An 18,702-nucleotide genomic window follows, 5' to 3' on the forward strand; every position below is an offset into this window, starting at 1 on the left:
TCACACTCAAAATTACATACAATTACAACAGTCATTTCCTAGAAACAATCCAACATCTCCCCACTCCTGTCTCCAGTCTGGTGATTCTATTGCATACCTGGATCTCTACCAGATAGATGGGTTCCATAAGCCTGGGCTGCGCTGTAAGAGCAGATGCGTACAAGACCCTCCTGGCAGTAGGAATTATTTGTCCGCCGCCACGGTGAATAGCATCGGCATGCAGAGTAACATCATGGATATCAAAACGAACACCTCTCATGTTCTCCTCGCACAACACGCCCTGCAAGAGAGTTGATGGCCTTTTACAGGATTGAAAGAAGAAGAAAATGGTGGATTTGGTATGGTAACATTTTACTACTTGGAAAGTGTTTGCAGATGTGCAGAATTTGTTGGAACTATATTTGACAATGTGCTTCCAATGAGATGCTGGCCTTAAAATTAGAATCATGAGGACTCATGTTTGTAATAAGCAGTTAGGCTGAAGAAATGAAAACACTGGATTTCAAAAACACAAGTTGTAAGAGCATCAGGAGAATCAGAAAGTTGTACTGGAACCAGTGTCCAAGACAGCAAATTAAGTATTTGTTGAATATCATGCCACTACCAGATAATTTCATAACACTTATACATAAAATAAGTTTGGATAATACACAAAACATCTAAGCTACTATTACACTTACTTCCTTTGTGGCCCACTGGAAGCCAGCAACAACGCTGTCTTTGATTTCATTCAGATACTGGACACCCTTGGTGATGTCAACTAAGATATTCGGGCCTGTTCCATCAGGTCCGAAGCACCAGATCTTGCGGGCCTCAGACACATCCCACTCATATTTCTCTGCCAGGTAACGTGCACGCTGCTTCAGCTCTTGACGGGCAGTAACTTCTCCTTTGTCTACATCCTCTGCCAGGCCATCAGGGAAGGGCCGGGCCTTCATATACAGCCTGTTGTGTTTATTAGGGGATTTAGATAAACACATTTGGGTTGACTCCTCGCTGACTGTCTCACGATACGATACAACTGGGTCTGATTTCTGCAAGATGGCAAATAAAACCCGATAAATTAATAGTGAGCATGACATTTTATGCTAAGATTATAAAAGAAGTCTAGCATGATAGTAGATATGAAAATGCCCGTTCCCCTTTGGATAACCATCGTTGCTTGTTTCCTCTCCTTAGGAAGTTTTAAACCCAGTTTCACTCATGCAAGTGTTCCCTGATGCAAGACAAACTGAAGAATGCTAGTGTATTTACAGGTGTGATCATTATCCTCCCGTCTGTTTTACAGAAAATATCCAGTGGAAAAAAGAAAACCCAAAAAACAAGTAACTTAATTTCCCACTGCCAACTGAAGTCTTAGTGCAAATGAAGGTTTTCAGAAACAGTGCATAATTTAGGAGCCCTTTTGTCTTCGAAAAAGTCTATACTTTAAGTTTGCTCATATGCCAACATACCTTGATGGGAATACAAGCATGGTCTTCTTCCAAATCTTTAAGGCAAATTTCCAGGTGTAGCTCACCAGCTCCAGCAATGATGTGCTCACCAGATTCTTCAATAATACACTGGAACAAGAAACGCTTGTTAAGCAACAGAAGTAAATACTTATTATAGACTAATCAGTAATGTACAGGTATATTTTTCCAAAATTGTTAGTGATACCTATTCGCTGAGAAGATTAACGAAGTATCTTCTTAACATTAATGCAGTGCCTTTTTGAATATATAGTTTATGAAATGCTTTCCCACCAGCAGAATGTAGAGCATTTTAAATGAAACGTTGCAACTGATTTAAACATCGTACAGGAAACACTACTAAAGTAATTTAGGATGAGAAGTGAAGAATGCTTCATCAGATTGAAGCTGCACAGCTTTTGTCCTGCCTGATTTGCTATCTGCAATTTAGCTAGGAGGCTACAGCTAACAAAACCCATGCTGTTGGAAGATGTACAATGAATGGTAAGTAGTAGGGGCCTCAGTTTTGCAGCCTCACTTAAACAATAAATATCTCCAATCATGCTGGAGCACTGTTTCAGTGAGAACACAGAAACAGAAGTGCAACCTCTAGGGCTTTCCTGAGATGCTTCCAGTTTTAGATTAGCTAGACTAATCTCTGTTGACTTGTACTCTATCACATGCTTACAGCACAAAAGCGTATGGCTGCAGATTCTACATAGTAGGTCACGAAAGCTCTTTGCGAGTGTGTCGTCCCTCAGAAAATGTCACTGCACACCAATACATTCCAAATCTAAAACTTACAGCTAACACTCACCTGAACCATAGGATCAGACTTGGCCAGCCGCTTTAGACCTTCAACTAGTTTTGGCAGATCAGCAGGGTTTTTTGCTTCAACAGCAACACGTACAACTGGACTAACACTAAATTTCATCACTCTCATGTTGTGTGCATGTTCAAACGTGGTAATGGTACCCGTCTTCACCAAAAACTGGTCAACACCAACTAGACCAACAATGTTGCCACAAGGTACATCCTCAATGGGCTCAACATAACGACCCATCATCAAAATGGTTCTATAAAGACAGAGGATGAGCAACAGTCCTTGAATATTTGATTTATCCTCAGTATTTCCAAAAACTAAGCCTTTTTATACAAAGGTAGTTTCTATAATTGCCTTCCCTCTGGCTTTTTAATTTTGTTATATAAGCCCAAAAATTATAAAGAGGTCTTAAAAAAAGAAGACAGACAGACAAAGGAAACGATCCTTCTTGTATTAGGTTTCCCAAAACAGACTTTGCAAATAATTTGTTGCATGCATTCTTCAAAAGAAGCAAACTAATTCCATCTACCTTTGAATAGGTTTTAGGTAAAGATCTTCCTTCTTGCCTGGCGTGTAGTTTGGGCCCATGATTCGAACTTTCTGTCCGGTAGAAACAACACCAGAAAAGACCCGTCCGAAGGCATAGAAACGTCCCTTATCAGAAGTGGGGACCATTTTGGAGATATACATCATCAAAGGGCCCTTAGGATCACAGTTTTTGACACCTGCAGTAAAACAATGCATTTTCCTTCAGGCTTCAAGACAAGGGCTAACACTTTGCTGAGCCTTTCCTTCCCCTCTTACATATTCAGACCAGCTTTTTTTTTTTGCGGATCCTCTCACTCTGAAATACAGGTGCCTTCCACAATTAAGTTTACTTAATATTATTAAATAAGTCAGGCTGTCCAGCTCTGGAATAGCTAGTGGCTGCATGTGGTGCTTGCATGCAGCCTCTGGGGCACATCCCTCACAGGCTGCACACCGTGATAGCAACCCTCCTGGAATCCCCCCACACTGCAGACTGATCCTTCCCTGCCTTTCACGCAGGCTGCAGTAGCAGCATGTGGTCCTGCTGTGCAGGCTGCACAAGTGGCATGCAGACCCCTGGGGTTCTTCCCCACCACATGTCAGCCAGAGGCAGCTGTTGGGGCCTGTGGGCTGCATACAGCTTGGGGCTACCAGCTGGCAGCCCTGAATTACGTTACTGTCCCCCCAGCCCGCTTCTTAACAGCAGGGGACAGACTGGGGCCTGTGTGTGTGACAGAGGGTTGGGGCTGATTAGGTTATAAGAATTATGGTAGCTCCTGTCATAGAATCACAGAAAAGCAGGGCTAAAAGAGATCTCTGAAGGTCATCTAGTCCAACCGCTGCCTGAGGCAGGATCATCCCCATCCAAACCTTCCCATACAAATCCCTGTCTAACCTATTAGTAAAACTAAGCACACAACCACAAGGCATAACACCCTAACACCTCACAGGTAAATTAGGAGGTTAATGGTGGCCAGTGTCCTGCTGCTGCAAGGGTGGTTAAAGTATGCTTGAGAGATCCAAGGGATCTTGTCATCCTCATTTCTTCCACAATCAAGCTTCATAAATGCAAGATTCACCAGTCACTCTGCCTCCTGCATGCCCATGGCTTACTCAGCGGGTTATAGGTTTCATTAGAGTGCAGCTGGCATGAAAAGCCAATCACACAGTCCCCTCTGGGAACTTGGCTCGTTTCCATATGAACTTTAAAGATGACAAAAAATGTAAGTTCTGGCCCTATATTCCAATCCGACCTGAAAAACTAGAGGACATTGAAGTGATATATGCTCAGGGAACTATGCAACTAAGCAAATGGTCTGTTGTGATTTGAACCGCTTGAAACCTAGGTTTAAGCCCTAGGAGCAAAGACTTTCTAATCAAGTCCAGCCCTTGCAAATACATGCATCCCTGTGGCTAAATCTAAGCTAAATCTGTCAGAAGGAAGCACCATCTTCTTGCCCATTTTAGATGGCTTTTTTGGATCCACAGCTATTTAGGTTTCTAACACATAGTAAGAGATTTAGGTATCAATGAGGTTGAAGATACATTCAGCGAAGGACAATATCCCAGAGGCGATACATTCTTCACAGGGTTTCGCTCTCCCTCCAGATATAGTTTTTCTTTTCCAAATTTTGCCTTGGCCAGCTGCAGATCTGAACAAAGCATTTGGATAGCTTGGAAATGGTATCATTTGCCTCAGGTACTAGAGATATCTGCGCAGTACTGACACATTCTCTGGTGACTTCATTTAAGCTTTGCAAGATAAGATACTGTGGGACTCCACATGAAAGTGGCCTGGAATTGAAGCAGCGGTGTGAACAGACACAAACCATGCAGTACTGCTGCTGTGACTTCACTTGACACCTGCGATACTGGAAACGGGTCAACAGGATTCCCTATTAGGCTATCATAAATACGGCCGGGAGATCTAGGGTCATGCAATTCCTCTCTCATTTCCATGTGCTATCCATCCAAAGGTCACTGCGCATCACCCCAAGTCTCTTTGAAAGTGAATTGGATAGCATCCAGTTTCACTGAGCAACACTGACAACAAGGAACTGCTATCACACATTTGTACTGGGAAGGGCCGAGGAGCCTCATCCACACGGGGATCTCATGAACCTTAGACATTGCACAGACACAGTAATAAAACGAAGAAAGTCAGAAAAATGCCAGCCCAATGCAGTTACAAAACCCCAGTCTGTTCTAAGCAGCTTGTAAGCTGGTCACTTTTACTTTATTGGGTGTAATAATGGGCATCTGTCTTTTCTACAACCACTGAATCAGTAACCTAACTCCACAAGGAGAGCTGCTTGCTTACCCATCGCAGCTTCATCATCAGGTGGCCCCTCATACAGAAGTTCACAGCGATATTTCTGTGCAGTTACAGGGGAAGGCAGGTGTATGGTGATCATCTGAAGTAAGGCATCTCCAGCAGGCAGCCAGCGACGCATTACAGCCTGGGAATCCCAAATACTGAATCAGAACTGAAGCCAAGTTTGAGGTACTTGGCTGACCCCAGAAATATACACTGTACAACTGAAGTAAAAGCCAGGATGGCTAAATCAAATACTCTTTTGGCACCACCAAAAGCTAACAGACTAATTGGCTCCCTTTTGGTTCCAGTGACCTGTGCGCTGGAATCACGCAAAGGGAATGTTCTAAAAACTCAAGTTTTTTTCAAGCTCGTGAGCTACATTTCAGTTGGAAGCTACTTTTTAAAATTAAACTCTTGAAGCTGTGAAGAGAAATGTCAGTTTTAATGTGTGATGAGACTAACTTAACAGTAGGCACACAGGGTCTGTCTGACCTTTATGCACCCAAGTAGCATTCTGTAACCACAGCACGGCAATTCTTGGCACCTTTGCCCAATTTTAATCCCCCAAAGCTATGGAGGACCATCCCCCTTTTAGCCCAATAGCTTAAAAACTGTTAGGGCACCTGCCCAGGCAGCAAGAGATGCAGGCCCTAGGCCTCCCTCACCCAGAGGGAATTTAAATCCGTCTCCTACTTCCCCTCAAGCTATGGTATAGACATTGCATCCTTTCTAGCTCACCTTTTGAAACCGGCACACTAGGTATCCAGGAGGGGAAGCTGTGGGAGTATGGCTCAATTGGGTGAAGGGGAACCATGGATTCTGATCCTGCTTTTCTAGAAAGTCTCCCACAGATCAGTGGCACTGGTTTGCACATTCCACACATGGAAGCATCCTGAGACCACACTGAAACTGTAATTCCCACAGCAGCTGATATATTCACACATCTTTGTGCTAGTGCCACGTTAGCAGGCTTTAAATGCCTGTTGGTTTTTGCTCAACTTGAGCGTGCAAAGTTCTCTCCTTTTTAAAAACATGCTATTTTTGTGTTGCAGACTAAAGTACTATTCCCATATCTCTAGGCTCAAACTTCCAAACAGTTTACAATAAGCTATAATGCTCTAGATGTCATAAGCTTTCCTTTAGCCCCGTTACCTATCTATACATTCCAACTTTTGTAACTGATAAACAATAGGTCCTTATGAGAGGCATGAAATGCTCCAGTTAAATGCTTGATAGTGAAACCAGATGGGAAACAGCAGCAAAATGTTCCTATTCCATTAACACCTATTAAATCAGGATAGTAGAAAGCCAAATTGAATAACTAGATTAGAACACTGTAGAATACCTTAAGGAGTGGTTTGCCCTCTTTGTCTCGATCTTCTGCATCTAACTTGATGTCGAGTTTCTCTATCAGCTTGGCTGTTTCTTCCTTCTTAAAGCTCATAATAGCGTCAAAGATCTAGAGAACAAAGTTTGTCAAAATGATGGGTGGTTTTTACTGTTATACATTTTAATTATGCTCAAATATGCTGCTGCATGTTGTGTGTCAGTAATGAGACAATGACACTTCATATATTGTAGATGTAACAGATTCCTCATTTGGAACCCAAGTTTAAAGTTTTAGCCTCTTTCTAATTAAACCAGGGGGAATCCCTGAAAACATTTTTCTATCTGAAAAAACTGTTGGCCTTACCTTGAAGATGGGATCCAAAATGAGCTGGCAAAATGTTCGTGGCAATTTCTTTCCATCTGGACTGGTGGCAGACTTGCTGAATTTTCCAGATGCTGGGTCAAAATACCTAAAGAGGAAGTTTAAAGTATTTTACTTATTTAATTTGAACTATGAAAGAAAAACATTTAACAAAAAAGCTGACACTCATCCAGTTTGTAAACTTTTCTGGATTTCTGCTGACTGCAGAGCCTCTCAGAGAAAGTTCCATGCTTAATGTGCGCTGTCAAAAAACTAAATTAGCTAGGAGGGTCCCAGCTAGTTACGTTAATTATTCCAGAACTGTTATATTCATATGGAGAAGAAGTTTGTTCCTTTGGATTTAAAAGCACAGCAAGCAAATATTTGTTCTCTATCAGACCCCCAAGTACTGAGTTTAGGTTTGTGCCTTTAGCCAGCCTGAGTGGGTTAAGCTAAAAATTTGACAAGAACTCCCAAGTTCCACCTGAGGGTCTAACTCCTTTTGTGATTCTCAGAAGAATCACTCCAGCTTCTCTAAAGCTCCCCAAACACCTACACTTGGGATTCCATAGTTGCATAGGAGTGCCTTAGTTTAAACACAGGCAGTCCCTAGCTCCCAAATCAGCTTTCTCCTCAAGATCTCTTTTCAAGCATTAATCCACCTGCTGATCATTTGCTAATATTTGGTAATGCCAAACCATGTCATTAAAATGAATCTGTGCATATGTGAATTCTTCCTTCTCCAAGATACGATTTGAAATCCACAGAATTCAACTGGACAACTATCGCTAGGTCCAATCACCTGTTGATCATCTCATAATCTTTATATTGTTGCATATTAATTTTGCTCACCTAGTGCAATACAAGGAACATTCCATGCTAAATTTCTGATAATCCAGTCTCTCTAAGCAGGTGCATCTACACATGGTGACTCAAGGCGCATTAGCCATTTTTAAGGCACATAAATGGCACAGGTCTACATGCGTGCACCCTTAATGTGCCTTAAAAACAGTGATTTTAGGCTAATCACGCATAAATTTAATACCTGCATGAAGCAAATATCAAATTTAGGCATGATTAGTTAAGGCACCATGTGTAGACACCATAAAGTTGCCTTAACACTTTGTGACTGCTCAGGCTGAAGCCAAGCCTCGCACTGCCACTGGGCATGGCCAAGATGACAACGTAGTGGGTGCTATTCTGCAAGGTGCAGACACTGGAGATGGAGCGGCAGTTCCGGCAGCAGCGGTCCCTGTCCGTGTGTGGCAAGTCAGCAGAGGGGGCAGGAGGTGGGAGGGCCCCTATCAAAGCACCAGAAACAGGCTCCCCCTGTGACTCCCTTCAGGGCCTTGGCTAGCAGCTCCCCTACGCGTCTCCCTCGGGACGGATTTGCTGGCCGGGCAATGCAGCCCTTCAGGAATGGGATGTCTTGCTGCCCACCCGGGATTCAGGAGCCCTTAGACACCCATGCTGGGGCTCCTGCCCGGGACAGCAAGCAGGCTGAGAGTGCATCTGTCTCAGCTCCCAGCACAGCTTTCTCTGCTCCACCCACCTCCATCCTAGGCAAGCACCTGGCCTCCGAGGGAGAGGCACGGGGGAGCCGCTTGCAAAGGCTCTGCCCGTGCTGTGCTGCCCCCTTCCTCTACGTCTAGATCTCCAGACTGCCACTTAACCTCTCTGTAAAAGAATGGACTGCAGTTTGTGGAGACACATGCATTAAATATATCACCAAGATACATCACTATGATACTTCTGAATGGTGCATCACTGTGGCTTCTAAGGATATACCTATATATGTTTCATCACTCACTTGTCTCCCCAGAGTTTTTTCATCATATCTTCTACTTTCTTTGAACGCTCAGCTGGAGCCAGTTGGGCTTTTTCACCTTTGGCAGCAAATTTGGCCACATACATCTCGGCAAACTGCTTCAGGGTAAATGCCCAGCCATGCAGACCAGAGCCAAACCCAACAGTGCCGATAACTGGATCAATCTAAAAACCCAGAATGAAAGTGAATGCATTTTACAAGACACTGATTAAGCATATGATCTGTTTTCAGTGGCATGCATTTGGAGGGAGGTTACCAGAACTATTTTCTAATATTATGGAGTCCTGACAACACATATTTTGGCGCAACTTAATTTAAAGAATTCCATTTTCCCCAATGGCAAGATCCTTAATAACAAAAAAACACATCTTACTATGTTTTACCAACATGCTTATAGAAAATCTCATTTAAGATCTTCTGGTTTGTTCACCAGAGCGCCCCAAGGGATGACGAGGTCGAACGGTCACAAACTCCTGCAAGACCGTTTTAGGCTGGACATAAGGAAGAATTTCTTTACTGTCCGAGCCCCCAAGGTCTGGAACAGTCTGCCAGCGGAGGTGGTTCAAGCACCTACATTGAACACCTTCAAGAGTAAATTGGATGCTTATCTTGCTGGGATCCTATGATCCCAGCTGACTTCCTGCCCTTTGGGCAGGGGGCTGGACTCGATGATCTCCCGAGGTCCCTTCCAACCCTAATGTCTATGAAATCTATGAAATCTATGAAATATTTCCATGAATTTCTGGGATTTTTTGGTTTTGAAGTTCCTCTGGGAACTGAAACCTGGGTGCCTGAAATTCAGCGCATGTCTCAAAGTGGGCTGATTTCGGTGGCTAAGTATCCTCAGCCTCAATAACCTCAATGTGCACAGCTTAGAATACAACCATAGCTGACAGACGAAGCAAAAACTACATACAGATTCCCAGGTCAAACTTCAGCCAGGCAGACTTGAAAATGTGGCTATGGGGAATCAGTATATCTTGCAGTTAATGTATAAAACTGATTATATGCCTGCGGCAGTGCAGTTTCTCTGTTAGAGCAGTAGTTTCCCATTAGAACTGTGAAGCAGAGGTTGGAAGTAGAGTTGCCACAGAAACAAACAGGAAATTACACTAGGAAGATGGGACTGTTGGCAACTACTTTATTTTAAGCTCTTTCATACTGACTGCTTGTGATCTTGTCAAGTTATTTCATCCTTCTGTGTCTTGCTATTCCATGAAAGTTGAAATAACTTGTCCATGAAGGCCTGAGGCTCAGCGCATAAGAATTCCCATGCAGGCCTGAGGCTACATAAGAATTCCCAGCTTGGCTTCTCTGGTTAGCTCTTCCATGGAAGATTCATAAACATTTAGGATAAGACCATTGACGCACTATCCCCTGATAACCTAACTGCATAGAACTAATCATGCTCCATAAGAGATGCTCCAAAATTCTACCATACTCCACACAACAGTCGCACAGAGCTTGGCATGTTATCACCACAAAACTTCTACAGAATCTCTCAAGCAGAAGTACCATTATCCTCACAAGACCATACGTAAATTAAGAGCAGAGTCAAGAAAAGTAGTTTCTTAACTCCTGGTTTCTGGCATGACCTCCGGGCTATACCTTCCTCTCAACTGCAGGAGAGATAATGATACAAATATTTTCAAATCCACAAAATTTTGAAAGCGCAAGTTGCATGTAGAAGCATCTGCCTTTGTCTTCTCTGCTGCACAGTGCACTTTCCCTTTGTTCCATCTCTGGCTCCCCTCTGCTACTTTTCTTTTCCCCTTCACTTCAGTTTTCTAGTTGCTTCTTTGCCTAATTGGTTGCCTGGTCTCCCACTGCTCTACCTTTCCTGATGTGCTGCATGTATGAATGACACAATGTGGTTTCTTCTCTAGGCTAGTCAGTCTTGAAGAAAGATCCATTTTAGAACAGAAGCTGACATTCTCAGATATACCTGTGACAAGATCTAGTTACTTAATGCCATTCAAAGCAAAACTTAAGTTTTCTTTACCATAATATTACCCATTGGTCCAGTTTCTCCCTCTCCATAGGTAGAAATTATGACATTGACGTTTTCCACAATCCGCTGGAAGGTCTGATAAAGTTCCTCAGGCTCTAGCTGCAACTCCAACAAAGCCCGATCCATCTTGTTCATCATCAGTACTGGCTTGATACGCTCAGCAATTGCTTGACGTAGAACAGTCTCAGTTTGAACACACACCCCTATTTAAAAAAAAAAGTGTTAGTGGTTCACGTTCTTCAGTTAACTGAAGTCACTGTGCTAGACAAACTAGCCAGGGAAGCCAAGCTGAAAATTCTTCTGTAACCTCAGGGCTCCATGAAACCAGCATGGGTAAACTGGAACAGGAGCTGCAGTTCAAAGGCTGGAATATCAGATGTAATAGTGGAAAGGGGAAGAGTTTGCGCAGCAGTTTTGCACATTGATTCTGGAGTAAAGGATGGATTTGATCGCCTGTCCTACCCTGCACTCCACCCACAGGCTCTACATACACGGGGTGGATTTCATCTTTGGGGATGTGAACAGAACAGGCTACAACCGCCCGTTCAATTCCAACCTAGTTGACTCTACATTTTCACTATAAAAACCCATTGTATTTAAGGTGCCATTATCCTGCCATCAAGTTATTCAGTTTCTTAGAAAGTATACAGCAAAATCTCTCATAAAAACACACTTACCTGAAACACAGTCAACAACTACAAGGGCACCATCAGTGACACGAAGAGCTGCTGTCACTTCAGAGGAGAAATCTACATGTCCAGGAGAATCAATTAAATTAATAAGAAAACCTGAACCATCTTTGGACTGCTTGATAAAGGCCAAGTCATTTTCTGAAAGTTCATAGTACAGGGAAATTGCCCTATAAAAGAAGAAATTGTATTATAAATCCACTTTACGTAGCTATTTGCAGCTCATCTGTTACAACGAATCATTAACATTCTCACCATGATGTACTTAAAGGAAAATGAAAGCAGCGAAGATTATTTCTTTGGCTTATAAAATTCTTAGAAACCAGTACTTTGCTTTCCTATAATTAATTTCTATTTTTATGAGATTAACACAATAGAACAGAAGTCATGCTAGAATCAGTGTAGCCAGTGATTTGAGCCATGACTCTACAAGTGTCTTTTCAAGCTGTTGACCTGCAGGGATAGGGTCACAGCTGAGTCTGCAAATATCATAGGTAGGGATACTAATCCTGGTATTCACAAAGGTTCAGATTCTGCCACCCTTGCTCAATGAGTAGTAGCTTACGCTGCAGATAATTCTGTTACAATTAAAGAAACTACTGTGTGCAGGATACTGCTCACTGCAAAGTACAAGCATGTGGCCAAAGGCAAAGACACAACTGCCTGTCACTCAGAAGACGAACACTGATACTGAAGAGTATTGAAAGAGCATTTTGTAATACAATCAGCCTCAGCTAAAAGTTATCCACAACTAAAAAGTGTCATATAAAAAGGTTCACCTTGTATCCTTAAACCAAAAGCCATCATTTTATTTCCAATTAAATCGCAAGAGCAAAAAAAAAAAAAAGATAAAATATTTCAGAAAATGAAATGTCAGTGAAGGGGTTTCATTTTAAGAGTGTTTACAATAACAAACTGGATATATTTCAAAAAAGAAAAAAAAGCATAAAATTGGTCCTTTTTCAATTTCATTACAAAAAATAAAGCTATTGTGGTTGGAGACTCGGTGAAGTACAGGACAAAAACAGTTCACAAAGGATACAACTCCATCTAGAATATAAAAAAATCCTGGCTCTGATGCAAAATGGCTTTGGTTAATGACATCACTAGCCCTATCAACTGCAATGCCTATAACTTTTGTTTATTTGTGGATAAGAAATTCAGAAAATAAATCTTTACCATGTTTAAGCAAAATATGGAGATATGATCTGCATCCAACCTGGGCTGCTAATTTTCTGGACAGTCACATTATTTTATATACCAAGTATTCTTATAAAAATAGCTCCAATGTACAGAGGTTTCAACGAGACAGATTTGCAGCACTGGAATACAGGACTTGGATTTTAAATTTAAAGATCACTTTCTGATACTTACGTAGACTTGATTGTGATGCATCTTTCCTGTTCATCTTTCCGCGTGTCTGTGAATCGTGTTTCCCCTGCTCTGGCTGAGGCAATGATACCTGCTTTACATACCAAAGAGTCTGTCAGTGTTGATTTGCCATGGTCAACATGAGCAATCACAGACATGTTCCTGATATTGGACTTTTTGTCCATGATCGCTCGGATCTGGTCTACTGTAAAGTTCACCTGAGGGGAAAAAGGAAATAAGGGCACCAGTGTTAGTTTTACTCCAAACCTCGGTGCTTTATGAAGCAAATTATGTATGCACATACCAAAAAATTTGCCAGCCTCAATTGTGGTGGCAACCATTGATCCTCCTGGATCACGGTGTATGCATGGGGCCCACCCAGACCTTTGATGTATATGCCTAGGCAGGAATTTTTGGAGGAGTGGAGGCTGCCCAGACCATCCATCCTCCCTTTAGGCCAGTGAGACAGAATCCAAAAACCAGACTGAGTCCAGATGTTTGGTGCCTCCATGGCTGTAGTTGTATAAGTGTCTGGGAATCCAACCTAGGTCTCCTGTGTGGTAGACAAGGAGTCTACCACTGAACCACAGGGGACTCCTGCCTCAACTGTAAAATGCTGGCATTTAAAATCTTTTCTGGTAGTCTTCAGAGTCAAATATAAGAAGTGAATGGGGCAATTCATAACTTCTTTGAATTACTGCTGGATGTCACCACTGTAGTCTAACCTTAGTTTATGATTTGATGATTACAGGAAACCTGAAGGCTAGAAACATCTGGTTTTTTACATGGTAACTTTGATTCAGGAAAAATGGAAATAAGGTGCAACATCCATGTGTAGAAATGTATTTAAAAACACAACTGAACTTTAAGAGATGTAATTTTAAGAATATAATCCTACTCCTCTATGCAAGAGGAATCCAGACCAGGCATATATTGATCTAGGTCAATCTACCCGCAAGATTAGCTCTTCGCCGGTATAGCTTGTATCAACTGCTCAAGTGAAAACTACACCAATTTACACATGCTTCTAGCTGAACTACAAGCTGGAGTTCTGCTGGCAGAGAAAGGATGGGACACCCACCCCATACCCAACTCTGCCCCAGCAAACGTTTCTAGTACAGACAAAATCCCGAAGCTTTCCAGAAGGAAACTGTCTCCTGTGTTCTTTCAAAAACTTAACACATTGTGAGGATAGCAGAGAAAAGGCGCTGAGTATGCCTGTTTGTAGAGGCTTAACAACCAATCTTCAACAGCTTTAGATGCCTGAGTAAAATATTCCAAGTGCTTTATATAATACACCAATCTCTATTTCAGTTCAATTTTACCATTGTTTACTTTCTCAAAAAACAGTGGTTTTGCTCAAACAAATACAGTGCTCATTAAAAGTAATTCTTTTTGTGCAGGTACACACATACAGTATATTAGTATTATTCTCCAACCTGTAAGTCAAAGTTACATTAGCTTCTCTCTATTCTGGCTTTAATTCAAGTCTTTCCATATAATTTAGTAGGATTCTTGGCATCAGCTTGAAAAGCACTGAAGTTCCTGTTTCTCTTTTTCTCAGGACTGGATGCCCTTGTAAAAGGTGCTGAAGCCAAATAAAGGGGTTGTAACATATCAAGAATTGCACCCTGCAGATTTGAAGCATCTTGTATTTCTAACTTTGTTATTATTATATTATATTTGCAACCTACCAACACAGATTGCCAGCTCAAAGGCTTTACTTGCTTTTTTGTTTTTTAATCATCTGCATTGCATTTTTACTTGGGAGGGAACACAGAGTTGATGTGAGAACGAAGGGAGGAAGTAAAGGAGAGGGAAACAGAAAACAGCAGTGCAAGGGGCAGCAGAGTATGACTGGGAGGATAAAAGAAATCCACAGCCAAGAGAAGTACAAAAAATCGTGAAGATAATCCAGGGCCTGATCCTCTGATTTGCTGCACCAGAACAGAACTAGTGTAAATCTGAAGTCACCGGAGTGGAGAAGCAGGCTGTGGTAGGCCCAAGCTTGCAGCACCTCCACTGGCGTGCCGTGCCCACCTGGGTGCCACCCTGAGGCCTATTCACCAGCCACAACTTGATGTTATATGAGATTAGATAGAGGTGCTGTTTAGTGGCCCCGGGTGGCTCAGTCAGTACATCTTCTATGAAGCTCTGCCACCCCTACACCTCACCCCTTTCCACTTAGGTGGTCCACTCTGGTCTTGGTGATGTCTGTGATGGACTGCTGGTGCTGCCTGTTCTCCTGGCACGCCTGCCTGCACAGTCCTCTGTGGGAGTGTGGTGAGGCCTTCTTGGCCGACAAATACACAACTTAACAATAAGGAAACTAAATGTGCCTACGTGGTGTGGGAAAGCAGGGCATCAACACTACCCGCACCCAACACTTTACTTCAATGTTCTGCATTCAGCGAGATGGGCTTCACCTGGCCCCTGCTGCCTTCCCCTTCGTGGGTATTCCCCAGGTGAGCTCCCAGCCACGTACCCAGTACTTCAGGCAATGCCCCCTCACGCTCCCTAGGGTCCTCCATGACCACTGCTGCCCTACGAGCGGATTCTGGGTCTGTGCCTGCTCAAATACGGTAGCTGTGGCTACAGGGGCACTGGACAGGTTTTCATCCCTGGCAGGCTGTATCAGTCCCTCTCCGGCTGGCCTCCTCCCATCCCAGCTGCCCTCATGATACCTTTCAGCATTGTGGTACATGAGCAGAGGCTCGATCGAGTCTACACTGGTGGGTTCACCCACCATGGCTTCTGTACCTGCTGTCTCTTATGGGTGCTCGGTTGCCTGCAGTGTCTCCTTTTCTGGTGGGGCCTCCAGGCCCTGGAAAGATTCCCTGCTGTGGTGCCACAGGTAAGTATGCTACCTATCTATGCAGGAGGGATCCCACGGCAACCAGGACTCCTGCAGCCTGGTCGCCTCCGTGGGGGTGTGCTGGTCCCGCTCCAGCTGTGGAGAGGGCTTCAGCTTGCACTCGCCGCGTACCCTCTTTCTCCCTCCCTTCTGCTGCCACCAAAGACTTCATTTTATCCCAGGAGTCCTCCAGGGCCAGAGCACTCTGCGGGCCCTCTTTCGGTTGCGTGGTGCTGGCCAATTCCCCAGCAGACCAGCCACCTGGATGCTGCCGCTGTGGTAAGTGTGCTGTGGGGCTGTCTCACAGGCCAAGAGCTAGACCTGAGTGGCTGCAGATGTCAGCAAGCTGAGGGCTCTACCTGCTTGCTATGGGGAAAGGGGGCAGCAGCTACTGGACCCACTAGGTGGACAGATCTCTCTGTTGCAATTACAAGCAGATGAAACAGGACAGAAATGAAAAGCCCTGACTTGACTGTGTGTAGGCTGCATGGTGCTGCCTGCAAACATGACCCAGGAGGCTGAAGATTTCCTTAGTGCAGTGGTGTCAGACTCATCTGGCACATGGGGCCAGTCACTGGATCAGTTCATAGACCAGGTCAGAACTGACCTCCTGCACTGCGGACTTGTGCTACATATGGCATGTTGGTTGTACCTGGCACTGCACATAGCATGGAGGGGCAGTCCAGGGTGCACAGTGCATGCAATGCTCCATAGCCCTGCGTGCTGGCTCCAGTGTGGTCCAATCTGGACCAGCACCGGAGCCAGCCTGTACCCTGGACTGATCTGTGCTTTGTGCGGTACATGGGGCCAGAACTAGTGTGTGCTCCATGTAGCATGTACTGTCAGTCCAGAACCCATGGGCCGGATCAACAGCTCAACATGTGGGATCTAGCCTGAAGGCTGTACGTCTGTCACCCCTTCCTTTGTGTCCTGTACAAACAAAGGCATTTTCCTTGAACCAGTCCAAATTGGACAGTCTCTTTTCCCCAAATGTAGCTTTAGCTGTTTCATGGATTGCAGTTTCAATTTCCTTCCCAAATTTCCTCTAGCTAAAACTCCATTTGAGCAAGATATTGTCCAATACGGACTAGTTTGAAGAAAATACAGAAGAACTATTACCTCTCATTTACATCAAAAACACAGCCTATATGGAACACAACAAGAAGCCAACTGAGAGCACCAAAGCAAGACTTTGACAGGCAAAAATCTGGAACTGATCCTAACCAACGGGAAACCTTGGCAAGCGATTGGAAGAAGTGGCATCACCATCTCCACCAAGGCCTCACAGTCCACAACAGGAACTGGCTCCAACAGCCTGAAGAGAAGAGAGTCCGAAGGAAGCAAGCAGCTCCTGAATCGCCCAACCATGACACACACAGTTGCAAGCACTGCCACAGATCATACAAATCTTGGATCAGCCTATTCAGTCACATGAGACGCTGCAAAGCATCTTCGTCATAGGGTGCAATATCCACCATCTCTCGCAGACGAAAGGATGCCAATCTCAAACTACGGCAAGGAGGAGCAGAAGGGGCAGAGGGGTGAACTGCTTCTGAATATGCAGAGGGATCATTTTGCTGTACTTTTTTTTCTTATGTTTTTGTCTTTTATTGGAACCTGCCCTGAGCATTTTTGAGAAGGCTGGCATATAAATCAAATACAAAAATAAATAAAACAACCTTTCTAGCTCCTGCTGCTCCACATGCAGAGGGAATGAAAGGAAGGCTTCTGGGCATGCTGCCCTCAGTGCTCTCAAATTCTTTGAACACTTAAAGTAAAAACAAGCCGATAAACACATGGCTGTGTTTTTAACTCTATAGAACAGTTGCAATAGATATGACAATATAGCCACAACTGATAACATAATTTTCTCTTAAAACTGGTCTAGAGCTTTTTTTTCTTTTCTTTTTTTTAAAAGAAACTGAAATTGCGACCTCCTTAATTAAGATACATAAAGGTGGCTGCAGCCAGTTCTACGTTGCTCAGAGCTAACAAATTCTGAGTGAACTGGGCCCCAAAACTTCTGTCATTCATGTTACATCAATAAAGTCAGATGTACAAGACAGGACGTGGGGAACAAGGCCTACAGAGAGAAAGGAGCAGAGGATCTGCTGTAGAGCGCTCTTAAGGCAATCTAAGCACAGGTTCAGACAACTAAAGTTGGGTATTCTGAATGTTTCTGGGGAGACGGACCTTTTTTTTCCAGCATCTCCAGGGAAGTATAAAATTCTAGGTTATCAAACATGCTTTCCAAAAGCAACTTAACACGACACTGAATGTAATACTTTATAAATTTTCAGGATAAGAGAAGGGGAAAAGTAGCAAATATAGCTTAAAGAATAATTTGACCACAAAAGTGCTATTAGTAACAAGCAACTTTGTAGATACAGATATAAACCTTCAGAATTAAAAAATATATGTACAATTGTTTAAAGGGAACAAACAGTGACAAGGAAAGACTTGCATTAGCTTCAAGCTTAGCGAAAGCTGATTTTCACCAAAACCTGGCACATACAGTTCCATCCACAACTGTAGCATACCTCCCTATCAAAACAGGTATCTTTCAAAAAGACTTCAAGTAATGGAAACTTGATGAACACTAAGGTTAATTTATTAAAAAACCGTCCTTTATTTCTATCTAAAGCAGGGGTGGGCAATTATTTTGGCTGGAGGGCTGCTTAACGAGTTCTGGTGAGGCACCGAGGGCCGCAAGGGTAGCCCCACCCCTTGACTGGTGTCCCGGCCCCTGATCATCATCTTGTGACCAAAAGCCCTGCAACCTAGCCACCGACTTTTGCCACCAGAAGTTTTTTCCCTTGCCCAAGAAGTACTCCTTTTCAGGGCAGGTGGAGGGATAGGGAGATGCATGAGGGGTGTGGGTGGGTGGGAGGAGTGTACGTGGGATATTGATGTATGTAGGTGTGGAAGGATGTGTGCAGAGCCATCCCTGGGAGTGCAAATCGGGGCAACCACCCCAGGCCTCGTGGAGCTGGGTGGAGCAGCTGCAGCGACTTTGCAATGCTGCCAGCATCACATACAGCTACTTAGAATCATAGATTCATAGACTCACTGAGTGGGAAGGGACCTAGACAGATCATCGAGTCCGACCCCTGCCATGGGCAGGAAGGAGCACTGGGGGT

General features: G+C 43.7%; 1 protein-coding gene across 1 annotated transcript in view; it reads right to left on the bottom strand.

The window, feature by feature from the left end:
* The window catches only part of LOC109307743 (elongation factor 2-like), a 28,680-nt gene that overhangs the window by 3,560 nt on the left and 6,418 nt on the right, over positions 1–18,702 (bottom strand). The window contains exons 2-13 of the mRNA XM_019531802.1: positions 12,712–12,926; positions 11,326–11,507; positions 10,640–10,851; positions 8,620–8,801; positions 6,813–6,918; positions 6,465–6,578; positions 5,123–5,261; positions 2,804–2,999; positions 2,269–2,527; positions 1,455–1,562; positions 681–1,034; positions 98–280 (exon numbers count right to left, since the gene is read on the bottom strand). Of these exons, the coding sequence (XP_019387347.1) occupies positions 98–280; positions 681–1,034; positions 1,455–1,562; positions 2,269–2,527; positions 2,804–2,999; positions 5,123–5,261; positions 6,465–6,578; positions 6,813–6,918; positions 8,620–8,801; positions 10,640–10,851; positions 11,326–11,507; positions 12,712–12,926 (2,250 nt within the window). The remainder of the gene's footprint in view (positions 1–97; positions 281–680; positions 1,035–1,454; positions 1,563–2,268; positions 2,528–2,803; positions 3,000–5,122; positions 5,262–6,464; positions 6,579–6,812; positions 6,919–8,619; positions 8,802–10,639; positions 10,852–11,325; positions 11,508–12,711; positions 12,927–18,702) is intronic.

The sequence above is a fragment of the Crocodylus porosus genome, unplaced genomic scaffold (genome assembly GCF_001723895.1).
Source record: "Crocodylus porosus isolate Cpor-Errol unplaced genomic scaffold, CroPor_comp1, whole genome shotgun sequence".
NCBI lineage: Eukaryota > Metazoa > Chordata > Crocodylia > Crocodylidae > Crocodylus > Crocodylus porosus.